Genomic DNA, 20,609 nt, shown 5'->3' on the forward strand with positions numbered 1-20,609 from the left:
GCACTCGCAGACCACTCGCAGACCTATGTGCACTCGCAGACCACTCGCAGACCTATGTGCACTCGCAGACCACTCGCAGACCTATGTGCACACGCAGACCACTCGCAGACCTATGTGCACTCGCAGACCTATGTGCACTCGCAGACCACTCGCAGACCTATGTGCACACGCAGACCACTCGCAGACCTATGTGCACTCGCAGACCTATGTGCACTCGCAGACCACTCGCAGACCTATGTGCACTCGCAGACCACTCGCAGACCTATGTGCACTCGCAGACTTATGTGCACTCGCAGACCACTCGCAGACCTATGTGCACTCGCAGACCTATGTGCACTCGCAGACCACTCGCAGACCTATGTGCACTCGCAGACCACTCGCAGACCTATGTGCACTCGCAGACCACTCGCAGACCTATGTGCACTCGCAGACCTATGTGCACTCGCAGACCACTCGCAGACCTATGTGCACACGCAGACCACTCGCAGACCACTCGCAGACCTATGTGCACTCGCAGACCACTCGCAGACCTATGTGCACTCGCAGACCACTCGCAGACCTATGTGCACTCGCAGACCACTCGCAGACCTATGTGCACTCGCAGACCTATGTGCACTCGCAGACCACTCGCAGACCTATGTGCACTCGCAGACCTATGTGCACTCGCAGACCACTCGCAGACCTATGTGCACTCGCAGACCTATGTGCACTCGCAGACCACTCGCAGACCTATGTGCACTCGCAGACCACTCGCAGAGCTATGTGCACTCGCAGACCACTCGCAGACCTATGTGCACTCGCAGACCTGTGTGCACTCGCAGACCTGTGTGCACTCGCAGACCTGTGTGCACTCGCAGACCTGTGTGCACTCGCAGACCTGTGTGCACTCGCAGACCACTCGCAGACCTATGTGCACTCGCAGACCACTCGCAGACCCATTGTGCACTCGCAGACCACTCGCAGACCTATGTGCACTCGCAGACCTGTGTGCACTCGCAGACCACAAGTACTAACGATCCACACACACACACTACTCAGACAACACTCAGGTACTCACACTACACAGGTGCTATGACCCCTGTTATAACCTCCTGTTTTAAACTCTGGTTTTTAACTCACCACTTAGACCAGTTCCACTAACTCTGGTTTTTAACTCGCCACTTAGACCAGTTCCACGAACTCTGGTTTTTAACTGACCACTTAGACCAGTTCCACTTGGTCTAAGTTCCAGCAGACTCAAAGATGAGCAGGCTCACAATGAGTTCTACACAAGGTTATATAGGCCTCAAGCACCTGTGATCAATTAACCACTCCCCTTAATTGGAAGGCTGAAGGAAGCAAAGGAAAAAAAAAAGCTGTTTAAAAAGTGTCCGAAAAAGGTGTTAAAAAGCTACAAGGAAAAGCCCCAAAAAGAACCTAAAAATGCAACCCAGCAATCAAAAAGCAAGACTTGTTCACGCTCCACTCAAGGTCCCCACTGTTTAGCTTCCAACCAGCAGTCTGGCCTCGACATCGATGCCAACAAATAAGGCACTCCCCCCGTACCTCCACCCCATCTATCCTGGTCAGGACCTCACGTGTGTCCCGAACATAAGAGGCTAATTCCATTACAATTCCCTTGATCAGAGCATCTAAGTACTTTCCAACTCGCTCCAGTGGTCCCCCTATAGCAGAAGTTATTGGGCGTCCAGGGGGGGTTGGTAATGCTCTTATGATTTTTGGGAATGATCTATGTGTTGGAAGTGTTAAATTCAGCTACACTTAGATACTCAAATTCTTTTCTGGTAAGAAGAGATGTCTCAAAAGCAAGCAACAGCTTATAATTGAGGGAACCAATAACTAGTCGGAAGGGATTGAACTCAAGTTTAGTATATGTTGATTGATCAGATATCTTAGAATCTCGTCCTCCTAATTCTTTTTAGATAGGACGACATTCCCTCCTTTGTCACTAGGCTTAATAATCAAATTTGGAGCTTCACTAAGTTCTCTCAGGGCACTTCTCTCTCCTGATGAGAGATTATCTCTGGGGATACTATCCCATCTAACTTTAAGATCCTCCTCCACTAAATCCAGGAAAACCCCCAACCAGCGATTTTTATTTATTTATTTTTCCTGAACTATGGCGTCCTGACGGATCTAATGGTAAAATTGGCCTGTCTCCTCCACGGGTCCTCAGCTGGGCTCTCCATTTCATCATCACTGGGGTTCTCCTCGAGTAGCGGAATTAGATCTTCCTCTACCTGGCTATCCCTAGAATTATCCCCAGGGATAGTACCCTTCGCAGGGTCTTGATCTTGATGGTTGGATGGAAGACCTCTAACTGACTCATCTTGCTAGTTGGAGAAAAGGAAAGGCCACAGCGGTGCAGTTGTATATGTCTATCTTCAAGTTTAACGTTTTGAAACATTAATTTATATTCATATTTTTATCACCTTCAGATTGAGCTGCCGCCACAGCCTCTGAATCAGTCAATGATGTTTCTGACTTCTGTTGACTGTTTTGTGCTCCTCTCTCGTGGTATTCCTGTCTCCTCCTCCACCTTTTCCGTTTCCTTTTTGATTTCTCCTTTGGGCAGTGGTGGGCTTCAAAATTCCTCCCCTTCTTTGATGGGGGTCCTCTCCTCTAAAAAAAGTGACTGAACGATATTCATCCTGATCACTCTCGGAAGTGTGGGGACCCCCGGCTGAGGAATGAGAGCGATACCGCCATCTTTTGGAACTACTGCAGTCTTGGTGTCCTACAGCCCGGCTCTCCTGCCACACACATGCGGATCTTTCCCCTGCCTCACGCCGCATAGCACGAAACTGGTCTGGTATTACGGAAGATCACTATACGGCCCCACTGCACATTCCCAGTGTGGAAGAGCCCTAGGCAATACACACCTGGATGAGGTTAATTCCAACGGTGTTATGGAACATAAGACAGACTAATTGGGAGACCTTGTGAGCCTTTTGGTGGTTACATTTCATGATCATGGGCGGATCATTGGAGCAGGCTACGTGACGGGTGAGATCTTTCTATGTGATGGTCAGTCCTGCTTTATATCCTTACACTGTGCCTTGATTATACAGACTCTCACACCAATATATTGCTGCAGCTTCACACATTAGAGATAATCCAGTACATCTCAGCTCTTGCCATACTGTTGGTTTACTGTGGCTGTTTTTCCAGAGTGGTATCTCTGGCTCTGAGTTTGTGACATTTTTGTCTCCGTTGATTCAGGGGATCACTGAACTTCATGCTTCCCAGTATTTAGTGTCACCGGATGCCAATTCCAAGACTGTTAAACATATGTTAAACATATGGTCGTCCCTCATCCACCACCCCCCCCCCCCCGAATGTGAAGAAGTGAATGTTTGTGTGCAAGTTTGCCCGGGCTGTTTTTATTTATATTGTAACAATGTTGCCATAATGTTTTTATATTTCTGGTGAAGGTTCTGTTCATTTTGGCTCATCAGCCAGCTGTAACGTTTCTATGTGCTTTTTTTTTTTTATCATCAATTAAAGTTTTTTTTGTACCCATACCGCAGTGTGTTCCATCTGAAGCTTCTATTTAAACCCTTGGTTTATCTTTTTTTGTCTAAGATGGCAGCCTCCTTGGCTGTAAAGAATAGGAGAATTTAGTCCTGCTTTAAGAGGTTGTCCAGTTTCACAAAATAAGTGAAAAACCCTACCTTTTTGCCCCTCTGCTGTTGTTGGGGTTGTACTTCTTCTCTTCCAACATGAATTGATTTGAAATACTTGTTAACTTCTCCTGCCACACCAGAGTGCAACCCCAGCTGGAGATTAAGTGGTCACCTTTAAAAAGAAGAATGTGTACTTTGGCAGAACCCCTGCTTAGCTGACTCTACCTGAATAATAACCTTTGACAAGCACCCATGTGGATTTCCACTAGAGCTGTAGGAAACAAATGCTGCAAGGCTACTGCCACTTAGGCCTCATGTACACATACATTTTTTTTTCTTTTCCTCTCCTGGACGCATTTGCTTCAGAAGAGGAAAAAGTAGCTTAATAAAAATGCACATAATGCCACATTTTGCAAACTTGTTCAAGCATGTCAAGCTTTGGATGTTCGTTCATTCCATTGGCCAAAATAATATAACCGCACAATGACACACAACACCCATCAGTTATTTTGCTAACCCTAAAAGGTGAAAGAACCTTTCTATTCTCAAACGCTACTAATCTAATCTAGTCTTCTTCCCTGACAGAACATTGCTGGGATTGTAGCGCTCAAAGCTATTGCTTTATTTGTCTGCTAACCGAGCCTATAATTTTAATTTCCTTCCAGCAATATTTTTTTTAAAAGCTCGGTGGTATAACGAGTCAGTATATTGACTTGTATGACACATGGAAACCTATAAACTGAGGTACTAATGTATACGTAATAGCTCAGAATTTTGTAGCTTAAAAATGTAAAAGTAGTAAGAGTAAATGGTCTAACCATTGGGGAATAAAAGTATTAGGATGGTTACAGGGACAGAGATCTTCAGATCTCATGTGTATGTAAAGTGCAATTTATCCATGATTCCATACCAGATGAATTTATTCTTCATCACTGGCATTAGGTCTGTTTTAGCACAACTGTTTCAAAGAAAGTGAAGAGCCAAACTTGTATAGCTTGCCACCTGCTCAAGCTGAAATCATGCTGCATGTTGCAGTTTGGGTATGTTTGCCTGTTGGACCATCTGGTTAAGGACTGATGTGCCTTGCTGTGTAAAGCTTTCTGGAATATGTCAGCACTATTTACACGAATAAAATGTGAATTGATAAATATATCATATTCTTACACTGTTATATTTGTACGTTTTTGCACTAGGACTTCTTGTATGTGACACCAACTCCAATTCAGGCAGCTCGTGCAGGTAACACCGTCCATGCTCTGCTCCTTTACAGACGTAAGCTCAGTCGCGAGGAACTTAAACCGGTAAGAAAATTGATGTGATTATCCATTTAAACTAAGATTTCCTGCAAAAAATATTTTTGAATGTGTGCATACCATTACCATTTAGACTGGACATAGATGGTTCGAAACTCAACCGGTTCAGCAAGAACCGGCAGAGATTCGAACCATGTGTGGGCAGGCTGAATGTACCGAGTTGATCGATCGATCAGCTTGGGTTCAACCAGCCTGCCGGATGCACTTGCGATTATCGCTAGCAGCTGCTACAGCCACTAGCAATAATCACAGACTTCTCCCGGCAGGGACGGCTTCATCTGGGGGAATTGTTCAAATTTCTTTCCTCCAACCACGGGTTGCAGGAAATTTGCACTGTCTATGGCATGCCTTAAAGCAGTGGTGCCCAACCGCTGGCTCGCAGCGCCCTCTGATGTGGCCCGCCACCTCCTGCTCTGGGAGGGTGGGTCGGCAAGCCCAGATAGCGGGTTCTCGACCCGCTATCCCTGAGCATCAGTGTAAAGACTGGAAGCCAAGCCCATGCTTCCTGTATTGCGCCGAGTCCTGTCACAGGGGGAGTGATACCAAATGTACTCCGCCTGTGACAGGAGTGGTACAGGAAGCATCAGCTCTGCTCTCTACTGCAGCCGCATGCTTCCTCTAGCGCTGGATCCTGTCGCACTGATCAGATGGCGGGTCGGAAACCAGCCAGCAATATTGGCCAGAAGTGCTAGCCAGCAGGACCCGCCAGCAGTGCCAGCCCTGGAGGACAGGCAGCAGCAGCCTCCAGCCATACCTGCCTGGGGGACAGCAGCAGCCAGCAATAACTGCAGGAATCCTGAGGAAGAAGTGACAATTGAGGTCAGTTGAGGTGCAGGTAAACCGCAGTGCATCAGTGTGAAAGCAGTTTTAGGCCCCTTTCACACGATCAGTCCGATCAGGTCCACCTGTTTGTTTTTCAGGCAGACCCAATTGGACCCTTCATTCACCCCCATAAAGCAGCAGATGTAAACGGACATGTGTCCTTTTACACCCCGGATCTCCAATCCGAACCACTTTAAAAAACAGAAGGGCATCTGTCCCCTTCTGTCTGGGCAGATTGGAGGGCCCATAGAGTAGGGGCTGTGTCCGTGTCTGCTCTGTATATGTAGAGCGGACACGGACCTGTCATTTGCCCACTCTGCTCATTGTGGACTGTGCTCTTTAAAAGGTTGGGCACCCCTGCCTTAAAGTATACTTGTATAAAACCAAGCAAGAACATACTTCTGTCGCAACACTTACTAACTATGTAAAGTAAAAGCATGCATTACAAGGGTAATGTCCTTTCTCAAATGTCTTTTTTAGTCAACTCTTCTTTTCTGAACATGGGGAACCACCTCTTCCTGCAATTCTAAAGTGCATGCCAGAACTGTAGTCTCAATTTGAATTGGATCGATTGATCTACTACACCACTATCGAATAGCCTGCACTTTAAGCTTGCACATGGGAGTGCACAGAGGAGGAGTTGCCTAGAAAGAAAAGCATCTGTTGCCCCATTGCCTACTCTTAATTAGTATTTTTAGTAGGTCGGGAGCCCTAACAGGGTAATTTAAAGCTGATTGCCTGTAAACACATTGTTACTAGGTAGTTTTTGATGTTAAGTAGTATTGATATTAATGTCAAACTGCATATGATTTGCATGCTTATTAGAAAAAAAAAAAGATTTATCTTTTTTTTTTCTTTTTCAGCAACTAAAAGGTTACAGTTTGACATCTGTCTGGGTGTGGGTGCATGTATCCGAGCGCACACAGTGTGCGTTCGGGGACACGCACCTGCACAGATGTCTAAATGGGACCAGCGACTCTGTCCATGGAGCCGCTGCATCCTGATTGACATCAATGGGATTGCCTGCATGAGAATGCATGGGACACCATTGCATCCCTGTGCAGACAAACCTGGCCCTCGCACAGGTAAAGTAGAAATATGGGAATTAAAAAAAAAAAAAAAAAACATACATACTGACCTCTATGCTGCAGTTTAAGTGTAATGCCCATTCCACGTGGGCTCTAACCCTGACAACTAAGCAATCAAATGACCGCTGATCCATCAGCTCTTGATCTGCTTGGAGCAGAGAGCAGTGAAAATCAGTCACCACTCTCCGCTTTTCCCTCCATCACTCATGGGGGCGCCAGATTGTAGAGAGTATGGGCACAGCTAACTTCCGATTTCAGCTGCACATTGAGAGTTGGAGCCAGCTATCAGGCAGCTGAATGGATCAGCTGACAGGCGGGCAAATAAGTGCACTCCTGTGATCCACAAAAGAAGTATGACCAAAAATTACCTAAGTGCTCTTGTTTAGATAACATTGTATATTTGTGTGTGCATGTTTATGGTCAGCTTTAGATTGCTCCAACTGTGCATTTAGTTGCTGTGCTGTTTGTATTGGTTACCCTGAGCAGAAACAACAAGCATTCCCTTCCCCTCCCCCTGTCCCTTGACAGCAGTTGTGTGTAAAGCCACCATTTATTTAAAAAACATCTACATAAGAAACCCCTTTAAATGTTGTATGGTTAAAAGGTCAAGTTTTCTTTTTGAATTTGGAAAGGTAGAGTGGGGCAAATAACACTCTATTCAGATATCTTTTGGAAGTACCTTTTTCTGGGTAGTTACAGGACAGAAAAGACTGCATCTGCATATCTCTACGCTTCATCTTGACATTTTTGAAGTGTATGGACAAATGCCACCTACAGTAAGGTGAAGGTGCTACCTGTGAGTTCTGTTGATGCCCAGGAACAGGCGGCAGATTGATAGAACAAGGATTGCCCTCTAATTTACCCTCTGGGTGCAATATTCGTTCCAGATTCATACTCTTGTAAGTCTCTAGAAAGCAGAAAATAATCTGGAAATAAGTTTCAGATCTTTTGATCTGCAGATAGTACCTGCTGTCCATATGGGAACTGCCACTGGTGACCACGTTCTGAAAATCTAGTTGCCTTAGTGTTATTTTTACAGTATAACTAAAGATTAAACCTTTTTAGATTTTGGATAGCGTGAAGAGGTATTAGAACCCCTGTTGGTTTTTATTGCTTTCTGTGCCCCTTTTAAGGAGATTCACTCTCTTTGTCCTATTTACCATTATAATTGAAATTGAAAGTGAAAGTAAAAGAAAATCCCAAATTTTGGGTTTTCCCCAGAAAAGGGGAGGGGAAAACTTCCAATGGAGACACTAGTTCTGGTGAAGGAAAATCTCTGAAAAAGGGACACAGAAAGGCAAGAAAAGAAATCTGATGGGATAACCCTCCCTTGCTCTATCAAAAAAAAAAAAAGGTTTTGCCTATAGTTCTATTTTAAGCTCTGGTTTTATATTTTTGAAAGTCACTAACCAAAAACATATACTCCTATCAGAAAAGTCGGAGTTAAAGTGTATTGTAACCCTAAAAAAATGGATCCTGTTCCTTTTAAAACATGTTATACAGCACAGTTTTTGTGCTGTGTAATTTGACCCTTTATATCACCTAAAATACCTCTGTAAACTGACCACGGCTGTGGAGCCCCTGATACGGTGGTCAGTTTACGTGCCTCCTTCATCCGCTCTCCCCCCCAAGTCCAAGTTAGTGACTTTACAAACACTTTAAAGTGACTTTACATGTATCCCATGCAGATATGCTGCCATTAATGAAAGTGTAAGTGTTTGTTAGAAATGAACAGGGGAAATACCTTTTCTGACACTGCAGCCATGCAATCACATGATCCCCCTGTGCTGGCCAGCCTTGATCATTGCAGAGAAGTGGGAGGGGCCAAGATTCCCCTCTGCTGGCTGATGTCACGGAGTAATCTCCACTCCTCCTGCTTTTCTCCATAGAGCGAGGCTGGCCAGCACAGGGGAATCATGTGATCGCACGGCTGCAGTGTAAGAAAAGGTATTTCCCCTGTTCATTTCTAACAAACACTTATGCTACAATTAATGAAAGTGTATCTGCATGGGATTCCTTTCCTTTGTGCTGCATTATGCGGGGCGGGTAGGAAAGCGATCTCATAATGACAGGGAGGGAGGGAGGGGGGAGAGACTGTCAGAGATCAGAGTAGGGCTGCAGATGACGAGGTACGTAAACTGACCACGGTAGTCTAAGCTCAGCAGCCATGATTATCATGGTCAGCAGAGGCAGGGGGATCAGGAACTGGCAGGATCAACCAGGTTTATTACCAGTTAGGAAGAGAAGAATTGCATAGCACAAGCACTGTGCTGTTATACATGCCCTAACCACTTGCGGACCACCCGCCGTCGTTATACGTGGGCAGTTTGAAGAGGTGAATCGTTATGGCAGCAGCTAGCTGCCATAACCCCGGTATCCTCTTCTTCAGCGGGCGGTCTGCTTTAAGATAAAAGTGGTCTCTGCGGCGGATTCTGCCCCCCCACCGCTTACCGGAGCCATCGGTAGCGGCGGAGACGATCGTGTCCTCTCTCCTCTGAGCCTGGATGCCGAGTGAGGGGAAGATGGCCCCCACTCGGCTCTAAAGCGTTGGAGGCCAGAAGCGACGTCAACGTCACTTCCGCCCAATGCTCTTAATGATGATTTTTTTTTTTATTATTGCATTTTTGTGTAAATCTGATATCTGAGGTCTTTTTGACCCCAGATCTCATATTTAAGAGGTCCTGTCATGCTTTTTTTCTATTACAAGGGATGTTTACATTCCTTGTAATCGGAATAAAAGTGACCCAGATTTTATTTTTTTTTAAGGACAGTGTCAAAATAAAAAGTAAAATAAATAAGAAAAAAAAAAATTAAAGTGCCCCGTCCCGCTGAGCTTGCACGCAGAAGTGAACGCATACGTAAGTCGTTCAAACCACACATGTGAGTTATCGCCACGATTGTTAGAGCCAAAGCAATAGTTCTAGCCCTAGACCTCCTCTGTAACTCAAAACTGGTAACCTGTAAAAAAAAATGTAAACGTTGCCTATGGAGATTTTTTAAGGGTAAAATTTTGTCGCCATTCCTCGAGCGGGTGCAGTTTTGAAGCATGACATGTTTGCTATCAATTTACTCGGCGTAACATTACCTTTGAAAATATTTACAATATAAATTAAAGTAAATAGTAGCGCTGACCAAATAAACAATCTACATCAATGAACCCAGTGACAGGTGATGCTGATAAAACCTCATGAATTGGTGAACAAAAATAAATATAAACAATATCTAGTAAAGTCCGTAATTAAACAGTCCATACATGAGACCATAGGTCTCAAACAAAAGATGAAAATGTCCTGATGTGAGATCTTCAAAGCTTTCACCAAACCACGTGCTATCAGTGTTTCCACTCCCCGTTGGTTATGCACTCCCCAAAAAATGTTGCCTTGCGCTCTCATGCTCAGCAAAATGGCATCAACAATTAAAGGGTTAAACATCCAACGATATCCAGAAGTGACATCCGATATCATGGACTTGTTTGTCGGGGTCCCGTGTCTCTCCTCTCGGTGTCTGGTTTATCAGTCTGAGGAGATTGGGGAAAAGCGTAAAATTATCTTTCACAATATAAAAAACAACTTTACTAACTGGACTAACTTTACTGTTTGTCTTATTTTTTTTATTCAAAAAAGTGTATTTTTTCTATTAAAAAAAAGTGCGCTTGTAAGACTGCTGCGCAAATACGGTGTGACAGAAAGTATTGCAACGACCGCCATTTTATTCTCTAGAGTTCTTGGAAAAATAAAATATATGTCTGCAAAATAGGCCCGGTCCTTAAGTGGTTAAAGATACAGGACCGTAGTTTTTTTTTAGGTTTACGAACACTATAAGTCCGCAGTCCTGATCCACATACTGATCTTGGCTCCCATTGTTAGTAAAATTTATTGTAGTGTGCCCCTATTTCGGTAAACTTGTTCTTTCAGGAGGGGTCACTTACCTGGAGGGGGCCATTCCTCAAATGATGGAGGGCTCAGCGACAGTCATTTCATATCGATACGTTTACGCGCTATAAACAATAGCCTGTTAATGGGCGTTAATATTTCCAGCGGATATACCTCCTCGCACATACTGATCTTGAGTTAGTATTGAAACCAGAAGCTTGATATGAGAATAAGGTAACCAGCATCTGGTCAGCAATGGCAGCCTCCATGTATCCACTAAAAGACAAGTTCAGGAAATTAACAAAAAAAAAAAAAAAAATCCAGCCTCCTCAGTTCATTCAATTGTGAACCTTCATAACAAATCCAGCCTTCTCATATCTAAACAGCTGAGCAAATATGTTTCTCATTTTTGAATATGCTTTCATAATGGGAATGTAAGTTAGACAGTGATGTCAACTCTCTTGCATTGTGTTATCTTCCCCCATGGTGTGTCTGCGATGCTTCTGTACCCATGGCGTCTCTCCCTTTTGTGTGATAACTGGGTACAGAGCAGGGTTCCAGGATCTATTATCCCGCTGTGCTCGTCCCAGTGGGAACGCACCTTTAATACCACCCGCATACCTGGAGAGGAGACTGGTAAGTGTGCAGCTGAACCCTATTCAGAACCCTTATCCTTTATGGTGAATAGGTCCTAACAAAGGCCATATTTTTTTCCTCTTCTCTTTTCAAATATTTTATCTGTGTGAAATCTGTTTTAGGTTTTGGGTTCTGTGTTTGGAGCTTTGTGTTAAAACACAGTTGCTAAGAGGCATGCTCATCTGTATTGGACACTGGCAGGTTACCCAAAACAGTACAACTTACATCTGTCAGTGATTTATGTGTTGCACATTTCTTGACCGCCTCACTGTGATGTTGTACTCTCACTACCACATGATCCATTTATTTAAGTTTCAGTACATTGAAAACTGGTATTTTAATTATGGGTAGGGGACAGTGAGCTAAAACCAAAAAATTTTTTTTTTTTTAGTTTTCAGACGCATCCGAGACCTGCATAAAATACCCTGGCTTGGCCAGTGTATCTATTAGTGTTTTCCAATAACAGCAATAGAGTCCAATTCCAAAGCTCCAAACATATTATTCTTTAAAACCTAATGAGCTTTAAACTGGTAACCTGAACTCTATAAGGGTAAAGGTGTGCCTGCAGCATCGGTTGTGTCAGCAGATGCTGGGATTAACATATAAAGTGTATTATATTGATGAATCTTTCTATAATGGTGGAATGTCTTTATTGATTAGTGTCTTTTCTTTGCTTCCTTCTCTTCTCCTTTCTGTGTTTTCTTTCTTTCCTTTTTTTTTTTGTTTTTTTTTGTTTTGGCATCCTGCTATATTCATTGATCATTTACCCATAATGCACACAATCCAAAACTGTTTGTCTATTAAAATCGTTGTCTCCCCATGTATTGTCTATTTTCACCTTTTTATCTTTGTAATTTACACACCCTTGGTCTTAAATCTGCCATCATTTTCTGTTTTCCTTGCGTTTTTTTTGTCTCGTGTTCTTTGGTGTTGGTTCCGTTTTGCCCTTTATACAGCTGTTGATCCAAGATTGTTTGCCTATGTGCTCTGCTCAGTATGAGCGCATGTTTAACACGGCTCGTATTCCAGGAATTGATACAGGTAGGAACAATCTTGTGTATCCGAAGGATCACTGACTTACAGCATATAAAAACTAGAACCTTCAAAAAATGTGCTTACCGCTTTTGAGCATGGTGCTGAATCTCATTTACTGTCAGTAGTGCAAGTCGGTGTCAGGTAATTTGACCAAGTTCTGGAGTTTGAAGTGGCATTTTAGTCTTTTCTCTTTGTGCTTTGTCTTCTTCCATCTGTCTAGATCATTACTGCCATACTGTATTGGTTTAAAGAATAAGCAACTTAACTTTGCCTTAAACAAAATAACACTATTCAGGGAATGTTTAAAGGCACACGCCGCTAAAGATAAAATGCTTAATACAAAATGATAATAAAACCAAGATTTCTCTAAAAAAAAAGTGTCATGGGTGCACCCTGTATTATAGGTTTATTTTATAGAATAGATATATAAAACGTATAAACCTAAACCTACCTAAATTTGCCTCCTATCTAAAGGTCCAGGTCCCTTGCCAGCGCTGGCAAAGACATTGCGTGTCTCTTCTTTGATAATACCCTGCCTGCTTGAGGTCTGTTCTAAATGAGTCTTCAGTTTAACTTTAAATCTGAACTGTTCCTTCTCCTACACTTAGAAAGTTAAAAGAGAAGTATCGGGTTCTTTTTTAATTTTTTTTTATTCATACTTACCTAGGTGGATGCAGCATGGGTCCCCCGTCACGTCTAAACTGAGAGCCGAGTGATAGAACATCGCCGATTGCTCGGTTCCCACAGCTCCCTGAGCAGAGAGCTGGTGACTGTCAGTCTTTTGCTGAGAGGCTGAGCCGGGTGCCAGTCCAGGGATCTAGGCGGATCCCAAATCCATGGTTGTGATGACACCAAGCCTGGACTGGCTCTGTGACGAGCTGCACTCCTGTGATCCATAGGAGAAATACAGCCAAATAAGCTTTGGCTGTACTTCTCCTTTAAACGCAGGGTCCTTAAAAATACTGTTACTTTTTTTTTATGCTTGGTAAATAATCACAAGCACTTGTTTGCAAAGTCTGAGGCTGGACAAACGGCTGCAAAAAGTTCTACTGCTATCTGTGTGCTGACATGTTAAGTCAAAGTTTGAGATAGGCAATCAGCAAAGCTTACACTTCCTGCCATGGATTCAGGATGTCTTTTTGGCCATTGCTTTAATACAGATGACAGCTGACCTCCTGGACTGGACTTTGTAGTTTAGAGGCAGTTTTGGTTACAGGCATTTTTTTTTTATTTTTAAAGCACAAAAATTGTGTTCACGACTGTAGTTTACTGGCATTTTCAGCGCCAAATGCTTGTAACCGCGTGTAACTGCGATAAACTGCATTTGAGTACTTGTAAGCATTTTTAACCACTTACCGCAAACCGCCGTCATTGTACGTCGGTACTTTGACGTAGAATACCAGGGTATTTTCTGCAACGGCGGGCGGTCCTCTTTAAGGTAAAAGTGGTCTCCGTGGTACCCACCCCCTCCCGCCACGTTCTGGTCGTCCCTCCCAAGACAATCCGATCCTTTCCCCTCTGAGGCAAAGGAGGCCTCTGTATCGAGTGAGGGAATGATGGCCCCCACTCGACTTGATGACATTGGATGACGTCAACGTCACTTCTGCCCAATGGCCGCTTTTTTTTTTTTTTTTTTGCATTCAAGTGTAAATGTGAGATCTGAGGTCTTTTTGACCCCAGATCTCACATTAAAGAGGTCCTTTCATGCTTTTTTTTCTATTACACGGAATGTTTACATTCTGTGTAATAGGAATAACAGTGATCCCAAAAATGTTTTTTTAAAGAGACTTTTTAGAAATAAAATGTAATATGAATAAATTGAAAGCGCCCCATCCCGCCATGCTCGCGCACAGAAGCGAACGCATACGTAAGTCGCACCAACATATGTAAACAGTACTCAAACCACACATGTGAGCTATTGCCGCGATCGTTAGAGCAAGAGCAATAATTCTAGCAAAAGGCCTCCTCTGTAACTCAGAACAGTTAACCTGTAGAAATTTTTAAACGTCGCCTATGGAGATTTTTAGGGGTCAAAGTTTGTAGCCATTCTACGAGCGGGCGCAATTTTGAAGCATGACATGTTGGGTATCAATTTACTCGGCGCAACATTATCTTTCATAATATAAAGAGAAATTGGGCTTACTTTGCTGTTTTCTTATTTTTTAAATCAAAGTGTATTTTTTTTCCAAAAACTAGCGTTTGTAAGACCGGTGTGACATTTTATTCTCTAGGGTGTCTGAAAAAAAAAATATCATGTTTGGGAGTTCTAAGTCATTTTCTAGTAAAAAAAAAATATTTTAACTTGTAAACAACAAGTTTGAAAAATAGGCCTGCTCCTTAAAGTGGTTAAAGGGGAAAATGTTTCTGATAATTTTTGAACATATAAAAATGTTGAAAAAAAACACACTTTTCACCACATGCTGTTAAAATATAAAATAAATACTGCGCTAACAAAAATTAAAACCTACGTAAGCTGCGACTAAAAAATAGTAAACCATACAATCTAATAAAAATTCAGAAAGTCGCACTGGAAAAATTGTGAGTGGCAACAAACAAGTGCCTTAAAAGCCTCATAGAGGAATGTGAAAATACTTCAATAATAATCAGTGTATCAATGTACCACAATAAATTTATGAAACACAGATAATTGATTTCTATGTCCGTGAGAAAAGAAAAAAACAAGAATGTGACATAGTACAGGCAACAAGTGAATGCCTCAAAACGCCAGGACAAAATATATCAATGTGACAAGTAGGTGCCTCAGAAAGCCATAACAGAACACAGGGAAAATTAGTAAAATGATATTCAATATGTATTATGAACAGATCTTATGAGACTCTTGGCTATACGTACAAAAACAATAGTGATTATAGTCCATACATTCTGTATAGCACAAATAAAAATTAAGTGATGAATATCCCCAAGTGCTGAGTGAATATTGAAAAAACTTGCTGCAGTGAATAGGGTGCGTAGATAGACCTCCACCTTCCAAAACTGCTGCCTCTTACCAAAAAACGTTGGTCTCTTAGTTATAGGAGACCTTAATGGGCGGATGGCTGCAACCCCAGCCAGGGATCTGTAAAACAGGCACTAGATGTCATCCGGTTTCCAGGAACCCTCTCCGCCAGTCATACCACGATGGATAGATGTGTCACCATAAAAGAGATAAACAGCTCCACATAGCATAAAATCTAATGTTTATTGAGTAAAAAGCCAGAAATTGCACTTACAGACATCGGTTGTGTAAAAGCATGTAAAGTAAGCCGGCCGGCTCCAGAACGACCCGTAACTTCCGGGTACTCGAATCGCGGTGTCGTCGGGACGTAGCTCCTCCTCCCTACGTCGTTTCGTCACAACAGGACGTGGTCACGGGATACGAGCAACGTCCCGACCCACACCGCTTAAATAGACACAGTAATAACATCTCATTGCTATAGAAGGAATTGAAGCGCCATCTTGTCTCAGGGAAACAGTGTGGGCAAATACATAACATTACCTCCAAGATAGACGTTCAAGGCATGATGATAGTGTATGGATAGTCACTATCAAATCTGTCATACCAACAACAAATACTTAAAGTCTCAAGGCTGCTAATGTAAAGGGTTCACTATAAAAAAAGGCAAACTCCATGCAGTCCAATGAGAAATTAATTGTGACTAAAAAAATTAATATATATTACACACATAATGCTGCAACTGCGTCATGCGTGCATACCATGGCTGATCTATATAGGGCTTAATTCAAAGGACTAGATAATCTAACCCAAGGATGATTTTAACGCCATATGGGGATAGAGATCAAAAAAATTTAATTATGAAATGTATTAAATTAAATAAATGAATGAAAAAATATATAAATATAAATGAAAAAATAACCGGAATGCCAGGGGTCACCAAACCAAATTTGGCGAACCCCTATTAATACCCCAAAAACAAATAAAAAATTAAATAGAAAATTAGTAAAGGTTAATATAAAATAAAAAATTTAAAAATTAATGTACCGTTTCCCTGGGATGAAAAGGCACTCCCAAGTACAGAAGTTCATATAGCGCCTATATACGCCATTAAAACAAAAATTACACTCACAAATATACAGTATAAATTTAAAAAACTAAAAAAAAATATAAAAAATGTATAAATGAATAAAGAGAGACCTGATGGTAACAATATTTACCCACACTACTCCTAGGTAAAAATCGCAAAAAGCGTATATTGATTGGTTTGCGCAAAAGCGTCTACAAAATAGGGGATAGATTTATGGCATTTTTATTTATTTATTTATTTTTTTTTACTAGTAATGGCGGCGATTTGCGATTTTTATCAAGACTGCGATATTGCGGTAGACACATCGGACGCTATTGACACCTTTTTGGTCGATTGACAATTATACAGCGATCGATGCTATAAAAATGCACTGATTACTGTATAAGTGTCACTGGCAGGGAAGGGGTTAACACTAGGGGGCGATCAAGGGGTTAAATGTGTTCCCTAGGTGTGTGTGTTCTAACCGTTAGGGGGAGGGAACTGACTAGAGGGGATAACAGATCATGGTTCCTAGCTATTAGGAACTCACGATCTGTCACTCCGAACAGAACAGGGATTTGAGTGTTTACACACACACACACGTCCCTGTTCTGTCTCTCGTGCCTGCGACCTCTCATGGCTGGCGGTCAATGTGACAGTCGGCCATGAGCATCGGCACCCCTGCAGTGCAGCGGGCGCACGGGCGCCTGCTATCCCGCTTAAAGGAGCCAATGGCTCACGGGATCGTAGTATAATGACAGCAGCTGGTCAGGAAGCGGTTAAGGCAGGGGTCTCAAACTGGTGTCCCTCCAGCTATTGCGAAACTACAAGTCCCATGAAGCAGTGCAAGGCTGTTCGTTACAAGCATGACTCCCACAGGCAGAGGCATGATTGTACTTGTAGTTTTGCAACAGCTGGAAGGCCGCCAGTTTGAGACACCTGTCTTAAGGCCTCATGCATAGTGGACATTATAAGAATGCCAGTAACTTTAGCTGTAGAATGAGTTTTGCAGTAGCGTTTTTTTTTTTTTTTTTTTTTATAGCAAAACTATACTCCTACAAAAGCTTATAGCTCAAAAACGCTAATAAACGCAGAATAGTAGCATTTTTAGGCTTTTATCAGAGTTTTTACAGTGGAACAAAACAAACAAAAAAAAAACAGCAAGGCAATGGTATAATGAGCAAGTATGCATAGCATACTAGCTCATTTATGTATTACTTAGCTTAGATTGAAGCCCCAGCAGCGGTCCTCGTACATCGCTCCGGCCGGCGACATCTCTCTCGGAGTTACTTCCAGGTATCGCGGGCTTCGGCGCTGTGATTGGCTAGAGCCGCAAAGACCTCACTCGCATGCGCGCGGGAGCAGCCGGTAACAGCACAGTCTAACTGAAGCAATGGTACGTACGTGCTTTGCTTCAGTGCGCATATGCCCATGACGTCGGCACATGCAGATACAGGGGATGTCTCCTAAACCGTACAGGTTTAGGAGATATCCAGGGTAGCTACAGGTAAGCCTTATTATAGGCTTACCTGTAGCAAAAAGTGGTTGTAAAGGGTTTACAACCACTTTAAAACCCACTGGTTCGGCCTCATGCACACTGGTCGTTTTTTACAGCTGCTGTTTTTGCCTTCGGGTGTTTTTTCTGCAACCAGTAAACTCCCCAGCATGTTTTTTAATCCCAGCCAGATGCCAAAATTTCCCGCCCCTGCAAAAAAAGGATAACATCCTATGTGTGAATGGACACATAGGATAACATGCTGGGGAGTTTACTGGATGCAGAAAAAAATGCCTGAAGCCAAAACCAGCAGCTGTAAAAACATCCAGTGTGCATGAGGCCGAACTATGTAAATAAAATTGTCCAAAAGCCATTATTGTTTACCTTGAACAGTAACCCATTGCAACCACTCTGCTGAAGACTCCTCTGTACAAGGTGGATTTTGATTGGTTTCTTTGGTTTACTTCACTTAAAAGCATTGTACTTTCAAATCTTGTTTTAACTACTTCCCACCCTGCCAATGTACATAAATGGCCTGGGGGGCGCTCTCTCCTGAATGGATATTCAGGAACGTTCCTCAGAAGGAGCGAGATTATCTGCACACATATGTCCGTGATCACCTGCGCACATCTGTACGTGATCATTGGCGTAAATCTGTCCGTGATCACACGAACCAATTATTATACACTTAGCAGAAATTTTTTTACCAAAAACATGTAGCAGAATACATTTTGGCTTAAATTTATGACAAAATTCGATTTTATTGGATTTCTTTTAAAACAGAAAAAAGAAAATATTGGTTTTTTTCCAAATTTCCGCTCTTTTTGCGCTTATATCGCAAAAATTAAAAACAAAGACGTGAATAAATACCACCAAAAGAAAGCTCTATTTGTGCGAACAAAATGATAAAAATTTCATTTGGGTACAGCGTAGCATGACAGCGCAATTGTCATTGAAAGTGCGAGAGCGCCAAAAGCTAAAAATTGGTCTGGGAAGGAAGGGGGCGAAAGTGCCCAGTATTGAGGTTAAGTATTAGTGTAGTTATGTTTCTTGTGCCCTTTGCCTTATCTTGTATTAATGGGCTCACATTTTGTGGCTGTAGTTTGTAGTGTAGTGTCATGGCTGATCTAGTGGCCTATGGGGTTGATTTAGTAAAGGCAAATATACTGTGCACTTGCTCCAGAGCCTTGGTAAATGACATAAAACTTTGCAAAGAATACTCAATCACATGCAAGGAAAATAAAAAAAACAGCATTTTTGTTTGTGGATGATAGAAACCAGCAGAGTTTCACCTCATTTCAGATATGGAGCAAGTGCACTTCACAGGATATTTGCTTTTAGTAAATCAACCTCCCTGTCCCTTCATTATGCACCTAGTTTGTCCCTAGTCGTTATAAGGACAGCCTAAAACTTGTTCCAGGTCACAATATTTGCCTTACCATCACAAATGTGGGAGTGCTAATGTGAGACACGTGACAAGATTAAGAGACATGGTTTTTTTTTTTGCCTATTCATACTTACCTAGGTGGATACAGCATCAGAGCGATGCTGCATTTGTCCCCCACAGCCTCTTCACTGAGAACTAAGCCACCGAACATCGCTGATGACTCGGTTCTGCACCTTCCCGAGCAGAGAGCTGCTGTCTGTCAATCAGCAGCTCTCCTGCTCTGCTCCTCCACACTCACTGGAGCGCTGAGCTGTGGAGGGGCGGGGGGCGGCCGTCTCAGCAGCTCGCTGAGAGGCTGAGACTGCCATCAGCCCTGGCAGCTGGCTGATTTAAAGAAAGTGGTTCTAAAGGCAAAATTATTATTTTTTTTTTATATACCTTAATGCATTTCCTGCATTAAGGTAAAAAAAGTTTTAGAGCTTGCTGTCCTCCCCCACCTCCCTAAATACTTACCGGAGTCCTCAGTCGAGTCCTCAATGCACTGTGCGCGGCTGGATCTTTTCTCTCTTCTTTTCCTTTTCACACAGGGACTCGGGCAGCAGAAAGAGGCATTGGCTCCTGCTGCTGTCAATCAAATGCTGTGAGATAGAAGTGGGGGGGTGGGGCCAAGCACCGCTGTGTTTCAATGAAGCGAGCATGCATATGTACCCCCAGAGCATGCAGCTTGATATGGGAACACAGTGAGAAGAGGGGGAGCCAAGAACAATACAAGTTTGAGGATGAAATTTGCAACCTCATTGATTGGTGTAGGCAGTGATTCTGCTTTTACTTCTATGGTGATAAGTTATAAGCCAGTATCTGACAAAAAGAAATATAGGCTGCAAACACAATGGGTCTGTAGCGCATTGTCAATGTTTTGCCTTACAGACATTTAGATTCAAATTAAAACATAGGGTTAGTGTGCCTTTAAATGTTCCCTATGCATCTGATGCTGCTTGCAGTGTGTATTGTAAAATACATTTGTCCACGAAAAAATTCCAGTGCAATTGTTTCCTTGACTGCCTCATAAGTGACACCATCACTTTTAAATTTAAAATATCCAAAATAAGTATATGAAGTGGGAACCGCTGGATCAAAAGACTAAGTGGTTGATATACTAAAGACAAATAGACTTTGCACTTTCCAAAGTGCTGTTGCACTCTGCATGTGCAGTTTCTCCAGAGCTTAGTAAATGAGCAGAAGCTCTGCTGACTTTCATCTTCCAATCACGTGCAAGTAAAATTTTTTTTTTTCTATTATTTTACTTGCACGTG

At 42.7% G+C, this 20,609-nt stretch overlaps 1 protein-coding gene across 3 annotated transcripts in view; it reads left to right on the top strand.

The window, feature by feature from the left end:
- LOC141110711 (carnitine O-palmitoyltransferase 1, liver isoform-like) overlaps positions 1 to 20,609 on the top strand; it is a 196,610-nt gene that overhangs the window by 98,149 nt on the left and 77,852 nt on the right. For 2 of the 3 annotated variants that reach the window (XM_073602241.1, XM_073602239.1), the window contains exons 8-9: positions 4,820 to 4,927; positions 11,270 to 11,357. In XM_073602241.1, the coding sequence (XP_073458342.1) occupies positions 4,820 to 4,927; positions 11,270 to 11,357 (196 nt within the window). Of the gene's footprint in view, positions 1 to 4,819; positions 4,928 to 11,269; positions 11,358 to 12,313; positions 12,399 to 20,609 lie in introns of all 3 variants that reach the window. The other variant, XM_073602242.1, reaches the window with a different exon arrangement.

The sequence above is a fragment of the Aquarana catesbeiana genome, linkage group LG10 (genome assembly GCF_042186555.1).
Source record: "Aquarana catesbeiana isolate 2022-GZ linkage group LG10, ASM4218655v1, whole genome shotgun sequence".
Taxonomy (NCBI): domain Eukaryota; kingdom Metazoa; phylum Chordata; class Amphibia; order Anura; family Ranidae; genus Aquarana; species Aquarana catesbeiana.